The 19,949-nt window shown below is 40.8% G+C and overlaps 1 protein-coding gene across 2 annotated transcripts in view; it reads left to right on the forward strand.

Moving 5' to 3' along the window:
- LOC109914232 (enhancer of polycomb homolog 1) overlaps positions 1-19,949 on the forward strand; it is a 218,676-nt gene that overhangs the window by 65,078 nt on the left and 133,649 nt on the right. For both annotated transcript variants that reach the window (XM_048613313.1, XM_048613311.1), the window contains exon 2: positions 3,745-3,879. In XM_048613313.1, the coding sequence (XP_048469270.1) occupies positions 3,853-3,879 (27 nt within the window). In that variant the 5' untranslated portion in view covers positions 3,745-3,852. The remainder of the gene's footprint in view (positions 1-3,744; positions 3,880-19,949) is intronic.

Genomic DNA, 19,949 nt, shown 5'->3' on the forward strand with positions numbered 1-19,949 from the left:
GTAATCACAATCAGCATGTTTGCAATGTTACGGATGTAGTCCCCACATGTGTAAATGGTCTTTTTTTTTCTTTTAAAAAAATGTATGCATTGGACTTGGGCATCACTGGCTGGGCCAACATTCTTCATCTGCCTTCTTGAAATGCTGCAGTCCACATGTTGTAGGTTGACCCACAGTGCCCTTAGGGAGGGAATTCCAAGATTTTAACCCAGTGTCGGTGAAAGAACAGCGATTATATTTCCAAGTCAGGATGGTGAGTGGATTGGAGAGGAACTTGCAAATGAAGCTGTCCCCATGTGTCTCCTGCCCTTGTCCTTCTAAAAAGAAGTGGTCATGGGTTTGGAAGCTGGTATATAACGATCTTTGGTGAATTTCTGCGGTGCATCTTGTAAATATTAGAAGTAGTGCGTACTGAGCGATAGTGGTGGAGGGAGTGGATGCTTGTGGACGTGGAGCCAGTCAAGTGGGCTGCTTTGTCCCAGATTACGTCAAGCTTGTTGTTGCAGCTGCATTTATAAAATCATAGAATCCCTACAGAGCAGAAGAAGGCCATTTGGTCCATCGTGTCTGCACTGACCCTCAAAGTGTCCCACCGAGACCCACCCTCCCCCATAACCCTGCATTCCCCATGGCTAATCCACCTATCCTGGACATTATGGGCAATTTAGCATGGCCAGTCCACCTAACCTGTGCATTTTTGGACTGTTGCAGGAAACTGGAGCACCTGTCATTTTAAGTTCAAGGGGAAAAAGAAATACGAAATATAAGATTTCAAAATGTGGTGCCTGCCAATCAGGTTGGTAGAATAGGCAGTGGAGAGCATAACGAAGGAAAAAACCGAGGGGTAAAGATGAGTTACCGAGAATAGCTCATGCTGAAGTCAGTTTTTGCATGTCATGGGCCTATATTTAGGTCCTGTTTTGTGTTGTCAGCTTTTTAAAAAAATTATTGGTCAGCACTTGTTTTATTTTTGAGGTTGCCACGTATGACTGTGTGTAGAAAGGAGAATGTGATTCAAGTCTTTGCCTGTTAGCATGAGAGACTGAAAGAAAAGCTGGTGGAAGTAATCCAAGCTGCAAAGTTGTAAAAACAACAATGCAGCAAATACAGAGGAAGTGAAGGCACAAGCACCACAAAACAAAATGGAGAGTGTACAGCAGGGTTGGATATAATTCAGGGAATGTTGATTTGGCACAAGGCAAAACATTGAAAATTTCACATACTGTACTTTTCTAAAGTTTTCGAAAATCAAAATTTGGAAACACTTTTTTTTAAATTTAATTCTAAGATTTGCTTGTGTGAATGTTTTTCATACTAACTACTGTATCAGTTAGCTGAAAATTAAAACTCAGTGCCCAGAGAAACCTCCAGTAGTTTGGGGAGGGGTGTTGGCAATGGAAGAGGGAAATTATATAAACATCAGAATAGTTGTGTTAACATGAAAGCCTGGGTAATGAATTAGTACTGCGTATTGCTGTGAAATGTTGTCTAGCTCCCTCTGGCGGCTGGAAATAGTATAGCTTAAATGTACCTGAGTGTCTTCTTTCTAAGGCTCTGCTGCCAGGCCGGGGGAAGAACATTCTTGTAGAACGTAGAAACATTGTAGAATTTACTGATTTGCAGGCAAAGTTCGTAATGCGGGTCCCTCCTTGAAGTGAAATAATGTCATAATTTTATATTAGACCAGAGTTTTCCCCTGGCAGTGAAAAAATGACCGATGCCCTTTTACCTTTTTATCACAATCACTTACAGACCTTTTTTTTTAACCGGTTTTTCAGCGGCAAACAACACGTCTGTCTGTCTGTCTGTCTGTCTGTTTCAGTGCGGCTTCGTCTACAATAGATTTGTGGCAACAGGGATAGCAAGAGTGATGCTGTTAATCAGATTGAGACATTACAAATTTGAGAAGACTGAAAACTTTTGCTTTTGATTTCCATTCCAAACCTTTGCTTGGCAACACACTTGAGTTAATCTGTCCACCACGTTGTTGTCACTTTTTAGGTAGAGAATGTGCTTCCAACCTCTATCATCCTCACCAACTACCTACTCCCATGACTTCACCCCAGTATCAGCACATCTTTAACTGAAACCCTCATTCATGCCTTTTGATTCCTCTAGACTTGATAATGCTTAGACATTTCTGGCTGGTCTCCCACATTCAACCTTCTGTAAACTTGAGGTCATCCAAATCTCTGCCAATGGCTTAACTTGCAGCAAATCCTGTTCTCCTGTCACCTGTCTTTGTTGACTTGCATTGATGCCTGACCATGCAACGTCTTTGTTGTAAAACTCTCAGTCATGTTTGATCCTTTCGTGGCCTTGCCTTCCCTGTCTCTGTAATTGTCAGCAGCCTGGTAATCCTATTAGATATCCGTACTCCTAATTCTGGCCTGTTGTACATTTGGTGTTTAAGCCTTAAATTCTGGAATACTCTTCCTCTTGCTGTTTGTGCTCCTTTTATAAGAATGTTCTTTAAAAGCTGTTTAACATCTGATTAATATCTCCTTATGTGACTGAGTATCATACTTTGGTTGATAATGCTCCTTGGGGCATTTTATAACAACAAAGGCACCATTTGAATACAGTAAATGCAAGGAAGCTGGGAAGTATAAATTACATTTAAATCCTGCCTCCGAAACAAAATGAAATTTGGGGAATACAAGTAGGATTATGAGAGAGAATGGTAAGACAAAAATACTGCAACATTAATTATTTTGAGGAAGTAAGACTTCATACTTTTTTTAACATTATTCTGCCAAGACCTAGAGATTCTTTAGCATAGTTATTATTCATCATGCTTTTTAGAAACTCACTCACTCCTGAATGTGTTAGCCCGAATTTTTTTCATCTATCCAATGTGGAACTAATGGATAAATACTCAAGTTCACACTTGTCCTGGTCTAAAATAATACACTAAGTAGAAGGAACAAGGGTGTCCGCAGCAATTTCTAGATTTCTTCATTTAACTGAACAGGTGATTCTGCTGGCCTCCCCTTTTCTCATTGCATAATCCCAGCTAGTTCAATTGTCTGTTAACATACTTTAATATGAACATAAAGCAGGTACAAAAATTCTGAAGGGTCACTGAACTTGAAATGTTAGTGTTGATTTTTCTCCACGGATGCTAACGGACCTGCTGAGTTTCTCCAGCAACTTCTAGGTTTCTTTTCTTTTTGTTACCATAAGATATAGGAGCACAATTAGGCCATATGGTTCAGAGTCTGTTCTGCTATTTCATCATGGCTGATCTGTTTCTCAACCCCATTTTCCTCCCTTCTCCCCATAACCTTTGATCCCCTTATTAATCGAGAACCTATTTATCTCGGTCTTAGGTACAGAAAGTGTCTTGGCCTTCACAGCCTTCTGAGGTCACAAAAATGACATTTCAATTCTGTTACAACAAGGCAATGCTAATTTTGTTTTATTGTTAACAGTGACTTTCAATATAAATTCCATATAATGTAGCAAATAATTTATTTTTGCTTGAGTACTAATGGTTCTTGAGCATGCAGTAGAGTAATCATTTGCGATATAAAGGATTAGATTCCAGTTGGTACATAATGCTTTTTAAAGTAATTTCACGTTTGTATTGCATTACCTGTATGAATAGAAGTGATCTAATACTGTTACATATATAAGTTTGCTTGTTTGAATCTCGATGTAGTTGAAATTAACTTCTCTGTAGTTATATGGCACAATGGCAAAAGACCTGTTGCTGAAATGAGTTTTTTTTTATACTTGCAGGCCTTTCTTTCCAATACAATACACCAGTTGGCATCTTGAAGGAAATATTATTGACTTGCTTTATAAATATGGATTGGATATTATGGGATAATTTTAACGGAAGCCTTGATGATCCCACTAAAGGATATGTGCTTGGTAAGTCTTCACAAGTCTTTACCTATGTTAAATTTAGCGTGTTCCATGCAAGATTTTACACCAAGCTAACACTGGGTTCTTCAATATTGCTAATATTAAAGTGAGACATTGCTGATTTTTAAAATGATAAGTAGTCCATTACTAAACATTTTAATACTGATGTATGCAAATTCTCATGAGCAATTTTATTTCCATCAATATTCCATTAGTTATTATTTGAATTGTTTTACTTTGTGCTTTTATAAGCTTTGGGAGAATTGCTTATTGTTGGGTGCAATGGATTTATTAATTGTTAATGTTATCTTTTGCAACATAAAATCCAATGTTAACCTTGTTGGAGGATTTCAGTGTTTTAAATGTAAAGCAAATACAGTTTTCATATGGATTTAAAATGTTGTATTATGTGGTGTAACGTGAATCATTTCATTTACTTTGCCTGAAAAACAGTACTAACTTGTATTTTGTGTGTGATTGTATTTCCTGTCCTTAAATGTGATTGGAATATTAAATTTAACTAATCAAATCCTACTCCAGAGCATTGGTATTTCCATCAATGGGAAACAGTGTAGAATTTTATCTGAAATAGAAAACCTAGCATACTATGCCAAGGGAGATAGTTCACAGCCATGAGTGGTACACTGAAAGTACAGACAAATGCAAAGTATTTGAACAGAAAGTTGGTTTTGTGGTGCTGACCTTTCATTTAAAATTCAGCACTTCAAAAAATCTTGGAAATTTTTAATAGTGATTGTGAACTTGTGTATTTTTGGGCTTCCCTAGCATTTTGATTACTGTAGCCAGAAATACATCATCATTTAAAATTTTTATGGGTACCTTTTTATGTGGGTCCTCAGTACAGAAATAATTTGTTGATTTAATTAGTTTAATGAAATATAATGAAATTATGCTAGGGTTGAGCTAAGTTTATACTTAGTCATTGATTAGGTCATCCAGAGGTGAAGTGTGATAACAATACCCAAAACATGGTAAATGCTAATTGTTTAGTCACCAAAACCAATTATTTCCTACGGTATTTAAATCACGTTTTGCATTATTGAGGAGTCCTATGAAGAGATACCTTTTATTGTTGCAAGCTGATTTGTATTCCAACATTTTTTAATCTGTCTAATAGACTGGTTTATTATGCAAATGGAAATAATTTTCCTCTTTTTATAGAAATAAAAGCAGTATCCAGGAGATGTTGTGAATTATGCCAAATTCCTTACTAGCTATTGTACACTATTAATACAGGATGCTTTGCTGAAGTGGAATTTTTTTCAATGTACGGAACAGTGTATGTAACGTAAAAATCCTGTATTATTTAACACAAGATATCATAACTTCTCTGCATCATCAACTCCCAATGTAAAAAAACAAATGTCTACGTTGCTGCATTGCTGTATGCTTGCTCCACTATTGACAATGTTCCACCACTGTACCTCTTTACAAATGAGCTAGAGACCTCTACATGCAATGTAAGTGTACTGCATTGTCAGTCATACAGAACATTTATAACAGACCATTCAAAAAAGTAGAATGCTTATTGAAGGAATGAATGTTTCAAAATAAATGATAAAGGCAAGAAGTGACTTGTGGGAGCATAGGTGAGATGTACAGGTTCCTAACTGTATTCCATCCAACCATGTGATTACTTAGGAATAATGGGAGCTTGTCAGAAAGATCTGTCAATCATAGGTGATTTTTAAAAAAATCTACAGTATGCATAGACTGGAAAAATCAGATACAAACATCAGAAATAGGCCATTAGGCTGCTCAAGCTTGTTCACGGAGTTTTTTGTGAACATTTAGAACTCCCTTCCTCAAAAGTGGGTAGGAGAGTCGTTGAATAATTTTAAGACTGAGGCATAGATACTTGATAAACCAAGGGGTTACCAAGTTATTGGGGATAGGTGGGAATGTGGAGCATACAACCAGCCTCCACCTTATTGAATGGTGGAGCAGGATTCAGGGGCTGAGTAGCCTACTGCTCCTAATTTGTATGTTTGTAAAAATCTATGCGGTTCCGCAACTGGGACTCTCAGCCTCGTTAGGACATACAAAAGATGACTCGATGCATGTAAGAAATGACAACCTTTGACAGTTAAGGGAAAAGGAAGATCATAAGGCCTAAGAGCTGATGTAGACCATTCAGCCCACTGCGCCTACACCACCATTCAATGAGATCATGGCTGATTGATAATCCTCAACTCTACTTTTCTGCCTTTTCCATATAACCTTTGATTCCCTTTTAATAACCCAGCCTCAACAGCCCTCTGCAGTAAAGAGTTTCACAAATTCAATACCATTGGAGAAGAAATTCCTTCTCACTTATTTGCTTTAAATATGTGACCCCTCAGTCAGATTATCCCGTCTGGTTCTATATTCTCCCACAAGGAGAAGCAACCTTGTCAGAGGTCAGAGGCAAGTCAAACATTTGCAGAATTACGAAAGCAAAATACTAGAGATGCTGAGAATCTGAAATAGAAAGATAAAATGCTAGAAATGGTCAGCAAATCTGTCAGCATCTGTAGAGAGAGAAACAAATAACTAATGACCTCTTTAAGTTTCAGGCAATTTTCATTGGCATAGGATAAGGGTACGGCTAGCCAACCCCCACACACCACTCCACGCATGTCAACTCTCTTGTTTTGGTGGAAGGTTCAAGTGACACTTGCAATTTTTAATGGAGTCATGCAGGGCCTGCAACAGTGGGGTGCATTAGGGCTCAATAAGCAGGATTGAGTTGGGACAAAGGCCATCCTGCTCAGGCTGGAGGGACAAATGGCCCAGGCCAGGTGCAGCAGCTCCAGGGTCCAAAGTTTCTGACCTTGGCATTGGGGTCAGGTCGTTTCTCAAAGCTTCTCAAGAGTCCCAAATAATGGCCATGCAGATGACGAACCATTATTGAGTCATCAAACAAAACAATAAATCATCCGACATTGACATATATTGGCTGTCTTATTTTCTTGTAAATCTGTCAATCAATCTGTTAATATTAGAAGCTTTAGAACACTTCAGATCCTTCAAGCATGTGTAAATAGACACACAAACAGTGAAAAAACTCAAATGGGTTAGAGATGTCAATCAAATAAAGCTTTCACACCCACCTGTAGCTGGTTAGATATTACTTATTGAGGTCTAAATGCATTAGCCATTCTTGAAACTCCTTCAAACATTCATGATGAGGCCATCTATTTGGATTGCTCCTGTTAACACAGCTGCCATTTTGTTTCCTTTATAGGATACCTCCAATTTCAGCAAGTAATGTCTGGCAGACAGTGGTTGTAGTGGTGCAGAACATGATCTTAATCAGGAGATGTATCATGGGTATTGCCGTATGTTTGGCTGACTTCAACCTGCGTATGGTTTCAGTGATCCTAATGAGCAATAACTGAGGATCTGTTCCTAGATTGTGTTAGGGATGGTTTTCTACAGTAGAATTTTGAGAAACTGACTAGGTCTCATATTATTTACAAAACAAGGCAAATCTTTCTGTAAAGAACCTTCTCAAGAATGAGTGACTGCAAAATGATAGAATTTTATATGACTACAACTGAAAGTTTGATCTGGACTAAGGAATTTATTAAATTGAGGCACAAATTGGCTGAGGTGGAGTTTGGACAATTCAAAGGGCATAATTGTACATCAGTAATGTATAGTCGTTAAAGATCAAATGCAAAGTTTACACCAAGTATCCATTACTTCATGGTACAAAAATCCCAAAAAGATCAGTTGACCATTGCTAACAACATCAGTTAAAGATCTATAGAATGGTACAATTGGAATTGGGAGGATTTCAGGACATGGCAAAGGAGAACCAAGAAACTGATAAGAGATTAGAACATTAACGTAAGATAGCAAAAATCATGAAAAATGGGTGGTAAAAGCTTATACAGGTACATAAAAGTAGAGGTTTGGCTCAAATGTGGATGCGTTACAGGCAGAGTCGGGGGAATTCATAAAGGGGAATGGAGAAATGGCAGAGAAGCTAAATCATTGCTTTGCTTTGTGTCTGTCTTCACGGAGGAAGATAGCAGAAATCTCCCAGAATGAATGATCCAAGAAACTAGGGAAAGTGAGAAATTGAAGGAAAATAATAGTAATAAGAAGGTTGTATTGAAGAAATTAATGAGACTGTAGTAAATAAATTGCTGAGACCACATATTCTACACCCTGGTGAGTTGAAAGAGCTGGCAATGGTGAAAGTGGATTTGTTGATGATCCTCTTACTGAATACTATATATTCTGGAATCGTTCCTGTAAATTGGAAGGTTGCAAGTGTCATCCCCCTATTTTAAGAAGGGAGGGAGAGGAATGAGGAATGATAGAACTGTCAGCCTTCGATCAAGAGTAAGGAAAATTCTAGAAGCTATTATAAAAGAATGTAGTAAATATACACTTGGATGATGATGATCTGATTGGGAGTGCAACAAAGATTCATCAGACTTGTTCCTGATATGACAGGACTATATTATAAAGAGAGATTGGGAAAACTGAGCATATATTGTCCACAGTATCAAAGAATGAGAGGTAATCTCCTTTAAACCTGCAGAATACTTGAAGGGTCAAGGTTGTTACAATGTTTCCCTGGATAGGGAATGTACAACATGGAACTCATTGAGGAGGAATCCATTTATGAATAAAATTAGAGAATTTCTTTTTACTGAGAGGGTTGTGAATCGTTGGAATTCTCTGGCCATTCTCTGAAGAAGGGTCTAGGCCCGAAACGTCAGCCTTCCTGCTCCTCTGATGCTGCTGGGCCTGCTGTGTTCATCCAGCTCTACACCTTGTTATCTCAGATTCTCCAGCATCTACAGTTCCTACTATGTATGGATGATTGACAGTTTTTACGAGATTGAAGAGTACATCTCATCTTACAATGTATATCTTGAAAGGATGTTTGCTTCATGTGTCAGTTTCAGGATTATTTCAAAGACTTATCAGCTTGGTTACTGGTTCAGTATACAATGGAAATGGAGAGAATGGGTATGGAGGATACGTGGAAGTTGTGAAGGACCATTTGAGGGACAAAGCAAATGAGGGAATTTGGAGAGCTGTGCAATAGCCTTGGAAAGTATGAGGAGGAATTAGAGGTTAAAGGGGAGGGGGTAATGGGGGCCCATGGAGGTCATTTGAGGTTAGTAGTGGGCGGTGAGGGTTTGAGGCCTGTCATCTCCTCCTTTTATATGATTGGAGTGATGTCCCAGTAAATAGAACTGGCCATTTTTGTTATTACCCACCTCTGTTCCCATCTTGGACCTATCTCCATTTCGCTTCTGCCGCCTAAAAGCAGGATTGACTATAATTCAATTTGTTTTGGCTCTACACCTGAAGGAAAGTTATACCTACTGTTGTCCTTAGATGTCTGCTGTCATATAAGGAGAAAAGACAGCAGGTTTTCCAGTTTTTTTTTTTTTATTACTACTAAGTGATTTGTGCAAGAAGATAACTATTTGGATATGAACAAGTTCAGACTTGAAGTTTCAATGTAGAATGACCTGTTTATTTTTATCATATACTCTTACACATAAAGACTTGCATAAGTATAAGGTGCTTCATATGAACTACCCTGGTTGGGACATGATTTTTAGAGAATCTCAGTGGATTAATGTCCCTTTCAGCAGTCATTGGGGCCATTGTGACACAGACAAAATCTACTACAAACAGAAAATCAAAATTATAGTTCCTAAACTGTTTCTCAAGCAATTTCATCCCATGAAAGTGAAATTTTTCTATGAGGAAGATGGCCCTAATAAAGAATTTTACCCAATGATACTTGCTATTTTCCACAAATGGCCATGTAAGATCATTTTCCCCAAAACAATGTCAGTGCTGATTGCAGATTTTCAAAGCAAGATACTAATGTGAGACAACTTTCTCATTAAAAGGAAGTTAGAGAGAAGTAATAGATGGAAATAACATATTTTTGTTTTTTGCCTTATTGGTACATAGACACTTTTATACTGATATGCTATGTGCTATTTTGTAAAACCTCATGTGAAGAAATTACGTAACACATTAGTATAAATGGATATGGACATTTTACTAGTTCCTTACTGCCATTGAGACAACGTGGGTGAAAAAAAACAAGTCACATTGTATGTGGTAGTCCTACTTTGAATTGACACTTACTTAAAATGTAGCTTCCTGCTGGAAGAACAAGATCCATGGATCATCCTAATATTGAAATTGACTTCCTTAATCTGATCTGATCTTGACCTTGAAACTTACCTTTGTACTCTTTGAACAAAGTTGGTAGATGTGCATAGTTCAGAGACAGCTTGGTCAAATGCCCTAATCTGAGCATGTAGTGTCTGGTTTTGAAAGTCTTATTAGCATTCACTTCACTGCTGCATTTAATGCTTGAGCAATTCACAAAACATCGTATTGGTAGTAAAAAGATTTATACAGAAAATCTGAACTTCCGGAATAAACTTGACATTTTTGGTTTTTGTTTCATGTGTGCTGCAAAATGAACAAGATCAATTTCTATTCAGTCATGATTGCAAAATCTTTTAGATAAGATTGCATCTTAATCAAAGCTAGAATATTTCACAGAAAAAGTAACCTTTGATCAATTTCAACCATTTAACTTTAGGAAAGTTTTATAGTACAGATAGAAGCCATGAACACCAGCTGGCTACAAAAAGACACAACCAATACTCACTCGTCTCAATCCACATGGACAAGGAGAACCACGACTTCGACTGGAACAGCACCAAGAACCTGGGACAGGCTAGGCAGAGACAAGCACGAGAATGCCTGGAAGCATGGCACTCCACTAAGCATGCTATTAATAAACACATTGAACTCGACCCCGCATACATTCCACTACGGAGGATAACTGGAAGTGAGGCAATCCATCGCAACGGACCCCAGAGTTTAAAAACCAGGCGGGAAAACACGCCGACGCTTTATCAGAGGCTGCACTGAGGATGTTACCAAGCACGGTAACGAAACATCTGGGGAACAACAAACCAGCTCGGCGAGCCAACCAAGCTCAACACCCACAACCTGAGCTACAGATCTACTCCAAAACCTTAAATATAATTAGTCCTGACTATATTTATCCCCTTTATGGGATGTGGAGATTGTGGGTGTTATATTACTTACAGTACTTTGTGTTCTAACATGGAGATAAAACGGATTTTAGTTTCCAGTTCTATGAATGTCTGACTTATTTTCAAAAGGTAAGAAAATAATTTTAAACAATGAGTTCACAACAAAATGTCATGATTTTAGCTAAATGACTAGAAGCCACCTAGGGAGATAAATGCCAAAGTGTTTATGGACCTGAGTTTTACAACCCAGAGAGAGGAAGTTGGTGGGTGAAATAACTGCACAGAGGCCGGTATCCCATCACCAAATCACCCCTTATTTACATGTGCACTGTGCATAGGCTGTGACTAGCCAGTCCCTAGACTGAGGAGTCCTTCTGAATCTCCTGTTTATATCGGTCAGCCAGGGCTTCCTGATTTGGGGTTGTTAACCTGGGCCAATGAGATCCACCTGGCCCTTGTGCCAATCACTGCTGCGGCACAGGGTGAAGCAGATTTGTGCAGAGAGAAGTTGCCTATAATAGCAGAGGTAGGTATTTCCAAGCAGTTGGGGCTGGGCAGAAGTCCAGGGAAATAGTGTGAGAAGAGAATTCCAGAAGCATGAAGGCTGTGGAAGTATCAGTGAAAGATATCTACAAGGCTGTTGACGACTTGAGTTTAGAACTGTCACGTTTCAGTAATCAGTTAGCTGGTTAGCGGTGTATATTAAGAGTCTCAGGAGACAGATTAATTGATGAGACAGCATCAGTTGAATGTATTGAATTTGCTGAAACTGATTTATAGCCATGCCTGCAGACCAATAATCTTTAGTGTGGAGATAAGAATGAAAAAGAATCCTAGGATGATGTGGGTGTTGCTGGCTGCACCCATTTAATGTCCCTCCCCAATTGCACAGAGGGAAGTTCAAAGACAAACACACCGCTGTGGGCTCAGGTGTTGCATTTAGGTCAGACCAGGTAAAGATGGCAGATTTCCATCCCTAAAGGACACTTCACTGATGCATGAGATAGTAAGGACTGCCGATACTGGAGTCACAGATAACCCAATGTGGAGCTGGAGGAGCATAGCAGGCCAGGCAGCATCAGAGGAGCAGGAAAGTTGACATTTTGGATCGGGACCCTTCTTCAGATTAAAAACTGATGCTAGGGTGCCTTTAAGGATATTACTATATAAAGAGAACGAATCTTTCTGATATCTTATAATGAAATTGGTCCAATAATGCTTGACTAGTGTAAAATAATTTTGTTTTTCTTTTGTGTAATAAACTTACTTTTTTGTTAAAAGTGCATTTACAGCTTTTTGTAAATATTGATTTGATTTATTGCTCTTGTACCAAAGTACAATGAAAAGCTTTGTTTACGAGCAGTACAGGCAGATCATAGTATGCAAGGATGTGCAGATCAAAAAGACGTTGACAGAGGCATACAGGTTACATTGCACAGGGTGTGCGATAGGCCAGATCAGCATTACTTGAGACTAGAAAGTCCATTCGTCAGTCTAATAATGACCGGGAAGAAGCTGTTCCTGAACCTGCTGGTGCATGTGCTTAGGCTTCTGTATTTTCTGCTTGATGGAAGAGGTTGTAGGAGATCATTACTGGGGTGCGATGGGTCTTTGTCGGCAGCCTTTCTGCGACAGCGAGCCGTGTAAATGGACTCCATGGACAGAAGATTGGCTTCCGTGATGGTTTGGGCTGTGCACACACTGTAGTTTCTTACAGTCCTGGGCAGAGCAGTTGCCAAACCAGGCCATTATGCACCCAGACAGTATGCTTTCAATGGTGCATCTGTAGAAGTTGGTGAGGGTCCTTATGGACATGCCAAATTTCCTGCACTGCCTGAGGAAGAAGAGGCGTTTTTGTGCCTTCTTGACCGTTGCATCTATGTGGGAAGTCCAGGACAGGTTGTGGTTCATCCTTCCTTCCTATAGCGGAAAGACCAGAATTGCACAGTGTGTTCAGTGACTGACTTCCGTGCTAACGGAAAATTATAAAACTTGGTCTACTGAGCCTGGTTCCATTTGGGATCTGATTTGTCTGGTATTAATGTTAGCTGGGATCATAACACTATCTCTAATTGCCCTTGAAGGCTTGTGGTGTGCTGCCACCTTAAACTGCTGCAGGTAGGTCGCCACAGTACTGTCAGAAAGGGAGTTCAAGTATTCTGACTTTGTGACAGCGAAACAATATATTTCACATCTGACTGTGTGTCTTAGAGATGGTGGTGTTTCCATATATCTATGTTATTCTTGCCCTTCCAGGTAGTAGAGGTCACAGGTTTGGAAAGTCATAGAGCTGTACAGCCTGGAAACAAACCCTTCAGTTCAACTCGTCCTTGCTGACCAGATGTCTTAAATAAATCTAGTCGCATTTGCCAGCCTATGGCCAATACTGTCTCCAGGGTTGAGAGTGATAAGGACTGCAGATGCTGGAAGGCAGAGTCTGTAGGTGTGAGGCTGGAAAAGCACAGGACAGACTGCATCCAAGTAGCAGGTAAATCAACGTTTTAGGGAGAGAACCTTCGTCCTGATGAAGGGATTTGGCCCGAATTGTCGACTTATCTGCTTTTTGGATGCTGTCTGACCTGCTGTCCTTTCCAGCCTCTCATCTATAGACTCTGGCTTCCAGCATCTGCAGCCCTTATTGTCTCCAAGTCATTGAAAACCAACACTGTGAAGTCTCTTCTAAGGATGCCCATCTTGAAGTTTGTTCTTCCTGTCCTGACGAAGGGTTTCTGCCTGAAATGTTGACTTAGCTGCTCCTCTGAAGCTGTCTGACCTGCTGTGCTCCTCCCTCTAAATCCTCCCTATTCATATACCCATCCAGATCCCTTTTTTAAATGTTTTGATTGCACCAGCCTCCATCACTTCCTCTGGCAGCTCATTCCATACACGCACCACCCTCTGAGTGAAAAAGTTGCCCCTTAGGTCCCTTTTAAATCTTTCCCCTCTCAACCTAAACCTATGCCGTGTAGTTTTGGACCCCCCCCCACCCTGAGGAGAAGACCTTGCCTATTCACCCTATCTGTGCCCTTCGTGATTTTATAAACCTCTATATAAGGTTACCCCCTCAGCCTCTGTTCCAGGGAAAACAGCCCCAGCCTATTCAGCCTCTCCCTACGGCTCAAACCTGCCAACCCTGGCAACATCCTTGTAAATCTTTTTTGAACCCTTTCAAGTTTCATGACACCTTTCCTATAGCAGGGAGGCCAGAATTGCACACAGTATTCCAATAGTGGCCGAACCAATATCCTGTACAGCTGCAACATGACCTCTCAGCTCTTGTGCTTAATGCGCTGACCAATAAAGGCAAGCATACCAAATGCTGCCTTCACTATCCTGTCTACCTGGGACTACACTTTCAAGGAGCTTTGAACCTGCACTGCTATAGGTGCTGCTTAAGTATCCTTAGTGGGTTGTTGTAGCACATCTTGTAGATAATACACACTGCCACAACCCCGCTTCAGTGAGCGGAGGGATTGAATGCTGAAGATGTTAGCGAAGCATCCTTGTCCTGGATGCTGTCAAACCTCGAGTATTGTGCACCCATCCAGGCAAGTGGGGAATATTCTGTCATATTCCTGACTTGTACCTTGTAGATGGTGGACGGGCTTTGAACGACACTGAAGGAATGGTGACATATTTCCAAAGATTGGACAGTAGCTTGGAGGGGAGGTTGCATGTGGTGGTGTTCCCGTGTATCTGCTGTCATCCTTCTACATGATGATGGTTGTGTGTTGGAAGGTACTTTTTAAGGAGCCTTGGAAATTTTTTGCAGTGCATCTTGTAGACCCTCTACTGAGCATTGGTGGTGCAGGGAGTGAATGTTTACAGATATGGTGCCACTTAAACAGCCTGCTTTGTTCTGGATGGTATCAAGCCATGTGAGTATTGTTGGAACTGCACCCATCCACACAAGTGGGGAGTGCCTTGTAGATGGGTTGACAGACTTTGGGTGTCAGGAGGAGTTATTCACTGCAGTATTTCTAGCGTCTGACCTGCACTCATAGCCACAGTATTCACATGGCTAGTCCAGTTCAATTTCTTGTCAGTGGTAAGCCCTCAGGATGTCGCTAGTGGAGGATTTGGTAGTGATAGCATTATTGAATTTCAAGGGATGTTGGTTAGATTCTTTCCTGTTAGAGATGATCATTGCTTGCCATTGTGTGGCACAAGTGATAATTGCCATTTTTCAGCCCAAGCTTGGATACTGTGCAACGCTTGCTGTGTTTAAACATGGACTGCAGCAGTGTATGAGAGGTCGTGAATGTTGCTGAATGTTGTGCAGTAATCAGCAAACGCCTCACTTCTGACGTTTTTATGATGGAAAAAGATCACTGATGAAGTAGCTGAAAATGATGAGCTGAGGACACTACCCTGAGGAACTCCTACAGTGATGTCCTGGAGTTGAGATGACTGATGTGCTTGTTGCAGGTCAGTCTCCCTATGGGCCTGCTTTGACTGTAACCAGGGGAGAGTTCCCCCTGATTTCCATTGATTCTAGTTTTGTTAGGATTTCTTCATGTACTCTGGTCAATTTTGTAAAGGGCTGTCACTCTCACCTCGCCTCTGGAATTCAGCTCTTTTGTCCATGTTTGAACCAAGGCTGTAATGAGGTCAGGAGCTGAGTGGCCCTGGTGGAACCCAAACTGGGCGTCACTGAGCAGGTTATTGCTGTGCAGGTACTGCTTGATAGCACTGTTGATGACACCTTCCATCACCTTACTGATGATCGACAGTAGTCTGATAGGGCGGTAATTGGCCGGGTTGGATTTGTCCTGCTTTTTGTTTACAGGACGTAATTGGGCAATTTTCCAGATTTTGGGGTTGATGCCAGTGTTGTAATTGTACTAGAACAGCTTGGCTAGCAGAGCAGCAGGTTCTGGAGTATAAGTCTTCAGTACTGTTGCCAAAATGTTGTTAGGACCCATAGCCTTTGCGGTATCCAGTGTTTCCAACCTTGATATTGTGTGGAGTGAATTGAATTGCTGAAGACTGGTAACTGTGATGCTGGTGACTTCTGGAGGAGGCTGAGACGGATCATCCACTTTGTAATTCTGGCTGAAGGTTGTTGTGAATACTTCAGCCTTAACTTTTGTACTGATGTGTTGGGCTCCCCCATTTTTGAGGATGGGATGTTTGTGGAGCTCCATTGAGTTGATTGTCCACCACCTTTTTATAACCCAATGTAACAGAACTGTGGAGCTTAGATCTGGTCTGTTGGTTGTGAAATCACTCTGTTCGGTCTATCACTTGATGCTTATGCTGTTTGGCATGCAAGTAGTCCTGTTTGGCACCTCATTTTAAATTATGCCCTCCTGCACACTGTATTGAACCAGATTTGATCCCTTGGGCATGATGTTACTTGTGGAGAGGGGGATATGTCGGGTCATGAAGTTGATGGTTCTGCTGCTGTTGATGGCCCACAAAAGCCTAATGGATGTTCTGTCTTGAGTTGCTACATCTGTTTGAAGTTTGTTCCATTTGGCATGGTCATTGTTCCACACAGCATGATAGAGGGTATTCTTAATGTGAAGGCAATACTTTATTTCTCCAAGGACTGCGCAGAGGTCACTCTTACTGATGCTGTCGTTGACTGATGCATTTGTGGCAGACAAATTGGTAAGGATGAAGTCAAGTATGTTACCCCCTTTGTTGTTCCGTCACCACCTCACAGATCCAGTCTAGCAACAGTGTCCTTTAGGACTCGAGCAGTTTGGTCAGTCATGGTGCTACTGAGCCACTCCTGGAGGTGGACATGAAATCCACCACCTAAAGTATATTCAGTGCATTTGTCAGATTCGGTGCTTACACCAAGTGGAGTTCAACATGGATAAATGATTCATCAGCTGATGGCAGGTGGTACGTTGTAATTGGCAGGAAATTACTTTTGCCACAGTTTGGACCCCATGAAGTCTCATGGGATCAGATCAAAGTCAATGCTGAGGAGTCCCAGGGAAGCTTCCTCCCCACTGTACATCACTGTCCCGCCCCCTCTTGGTCTGTTCGGCTAGTGGGACAGGAAAACTCGGGGATGGTGGTGTCTGGGACATTGCCTTCAGGGTTCTTTTCTGTGAACAAACCTATATTGGTCTATTGCTCAACTATTTTGGCACTAACCTCCAGACATTGGAAAGGAGAAATTTGACAGCTTTGGCAGGAAGGTTGACAGGGTTGCGTTTTCTGTTGTTTCCTGTGGCAGCTTGTCCAGTTCACTTTTTTTTTGAGACTTGCGAGCAATTGTTACAATAGAGGCCATTTCGAAGGGCAGTTAAGAGTAAACCAGATTGTTGTGTGTCTGGAGTCACCTATAAGCCAGACCAGGTCAAGTTGGCAGATTTCCTTTTCTAAAGAACGTTAGCGAAACAGTTTTTTTTTTCCGACAATCTATACTGGTTTCATGGTCGTCATTAGACTTTTACTTTGTCAGTAGTGGTGCTATTGAGTCACTGTTGATGTTGGATTGAAGTTGCCTATTTAGAGTACTCTGTGCCCTCATTGCATGATCCAAATGGTGTTTAACATGTTAGAGAACTGACTTGTCTGTGGAGGAGCGATGGTAGGTTGTAATCAGTTGCTGCTATCATGGAGTCCAGAGTCGATGACAGAGCAACTCCCTCACTGCTGTAAAGCATTGTGCTGCCACCTCTGGTAAGTCTGTTGCTGGGATAAGGCCATCAGGGATGGTGATTGTAGTGAGCAGTTTTCTTCAACTGCGCTTATAGAAGAGTGTTGCAGAATTTTGATGCGTTCCCAAATTGTGATGATGCCCACCTTGAAGAAGTTGTCCTCCTCCCTCTGGAAAGACCTCAGTGTATCTCTCTACCACTGCATCCCTCTGGTATTTGAGCTCCCACCCGCCTCCCTATTCCTGAAGAAGGGTCCCGACCCGAAACGTCAACTTTCCTGCTCATCTGATGCTGCCTGGTGTGCTGTGTTCATCCAGCTCCACACTGTATTATCTCTGACTCTAGCATCTGCAGTTCTTACTGTCTCTTGTGCTGTTGTGTGACTGGTTTCCCTTATTCTTCTCCATGGTTGTGGTTGTTGGTTTGGAAGCTGTTGCAGTGCCTCTTGGGTAGCACACACTGCAAATGCCCTATCTCACTCCTCTCACATTGGACAGAGCACTTTAAGGATCTCCTCAACTCTAAATCTGTCCTCAATCTGGCTGCCCTTGATATATCCCACAGCATTCTACCCATCATCACCTCAGCACAACCTTAGCCTGCCATAAGGTTGAAAAGGCCATCTGACAGCTAAGAACCAACCAGTCCATTGGTGCAGATGGAATCCTCAACTGAAATACTATAATAAAGCTGGGAAATACACTTGGCATGAATGAGTTTATGTCCCTCATCTGGAAGGCGGATTTCAGTGGATCTCCAAAATGTCGTAATGGTGGCCAAATTCAAGAACGATACGACCGTTTTTTGTGGTGACTGCAGAGAGGCTTCCTGTTACAGAAAGGTCATTGCAAAAATTCTTCTCTAATCACCTTCTCCCAGTAGCTGAATAGCTTATCACAAAGCAGATTCTAACCATCAGGAGTGTTCAAGTTGCAGCGGATAGTAATCCTGGACATGTTGGATTCCGGGATGAAACTAGGTTTGATAGGTCATATATGTTTTGCAGTTGTTCAATATGGTGCTTCATCACTGAACCGTATTCACTTGAGGCTGCAGATGATCTTTAACAATGAAAGCTTGCTTTCTTTTGTGTTTATAAACTTTTATTAAATTTAGAAGCATCAAAATATAGTTTTATCAAAATCAAGACATTATCCATTACAGGGACTCAATGCCAGAGAAACATCACTTTTATTTCACCTTCACTTAACTGACATGTTGCAGTTGTTTTTTCTCTTGAACACCTTTCCTTACCATTCATTTCTCAGTCCAATGTCATAAAACTTTCACAGTTCTGATGGTCTTAAATTTTTTCCGTTTTTATAGCTGAAAGATTTCTGTACAAATTCACCTGGTTTGGAAACTTCACAGAATAGAAACTACTTTTGCTGAAATTTCTAGTTCCCCAGAATTGAAGTGGAAAAAAGCAGCTTTTCTGCTCAGAGAAACCAAACTACCTACTGAACTGAACACTGGATTCTTCTGAACTAATTTTGAAACTTTTGTTCTGAAATCAAAACTAAACCAATTGCCTTAATTTATTCTACCTACCAGCAGAATAAATATTTTATCTGTTTACACCACAGGAATCTGCTAGGCAGTGAGGTCAAAGTTCATAGAAATTATGTATTTAGGCCATTTGTCCAAATGACTTCCTGCCCTTTTTAACAAAATCCTTGTAGAACCGACTAAAATCTCTATGCCTCCACTTAAAATCCAACTTCCAAAAATAATAACACTAAATGTACATATTACACACCTTTTCATCGTGAGGCACAGTTTAAAAATTACTCTCTCAGTGCAAGTCCTAGAACAGTGCAGACAGTAGCAGCAATTTTTTTATATATGGCCCTCTTTGACCTCACAAAGGTTCTCAAAATTGTCAACTTGGAAGAATTATAGAAACAACTCATCACCATTTTCTGCCTGTTAAACAACAATATTGTGGAGGGGCCAATGTTGGACTGGTGTGGATAAAGTCAGAAGTCACATGACACCAGGTTATAGTCCAACAGGTTTATTTGAAAGCTTGTGATTTCAAATTGACCTGTTGTTGTGTGGCTTCTGACCTGGCACAACAATGTGCAAGCTCTGTTCTGCACCAACTTGATCCACCACAAATCCAATTGATGTACAAACTGGGATCAAGCAAAGCTTTGTCATCCCTCCAAAACTCTTCTCCATCTTCAGCACTGACACACAAGCCCATATCCATGCAGCTCCTACTGAAGTGAGCTTCTCTACAGGTTGAGTGCGAAAACTGGTCAAACTACAACACCTCCATTCCAGATCCAAGACCACCCCAGTCTCTGTCACTTAGCTGCAGTACGCACAAAATGCTCGCACGTGTGCATATTCATAGGCATGTTTACAGAGGTATATGAGA

Source organism: Rhincodon typus, chromosome 2 (genome assembly GCF_021869965.1).
Source record: "Rhincodon typus isolate 14 chromosome 2, sRhiTyp1.1, whole genome shotgun sequence".
In the NCBI taxonomy this organism is placed as follows: domain Eukaryota; kingdom Metazoa; phylum Chordata; class Chondrichthyes; order Orectolobiformes; family Rhincodontidae; genus Rhincodon; species Rhincodon typus.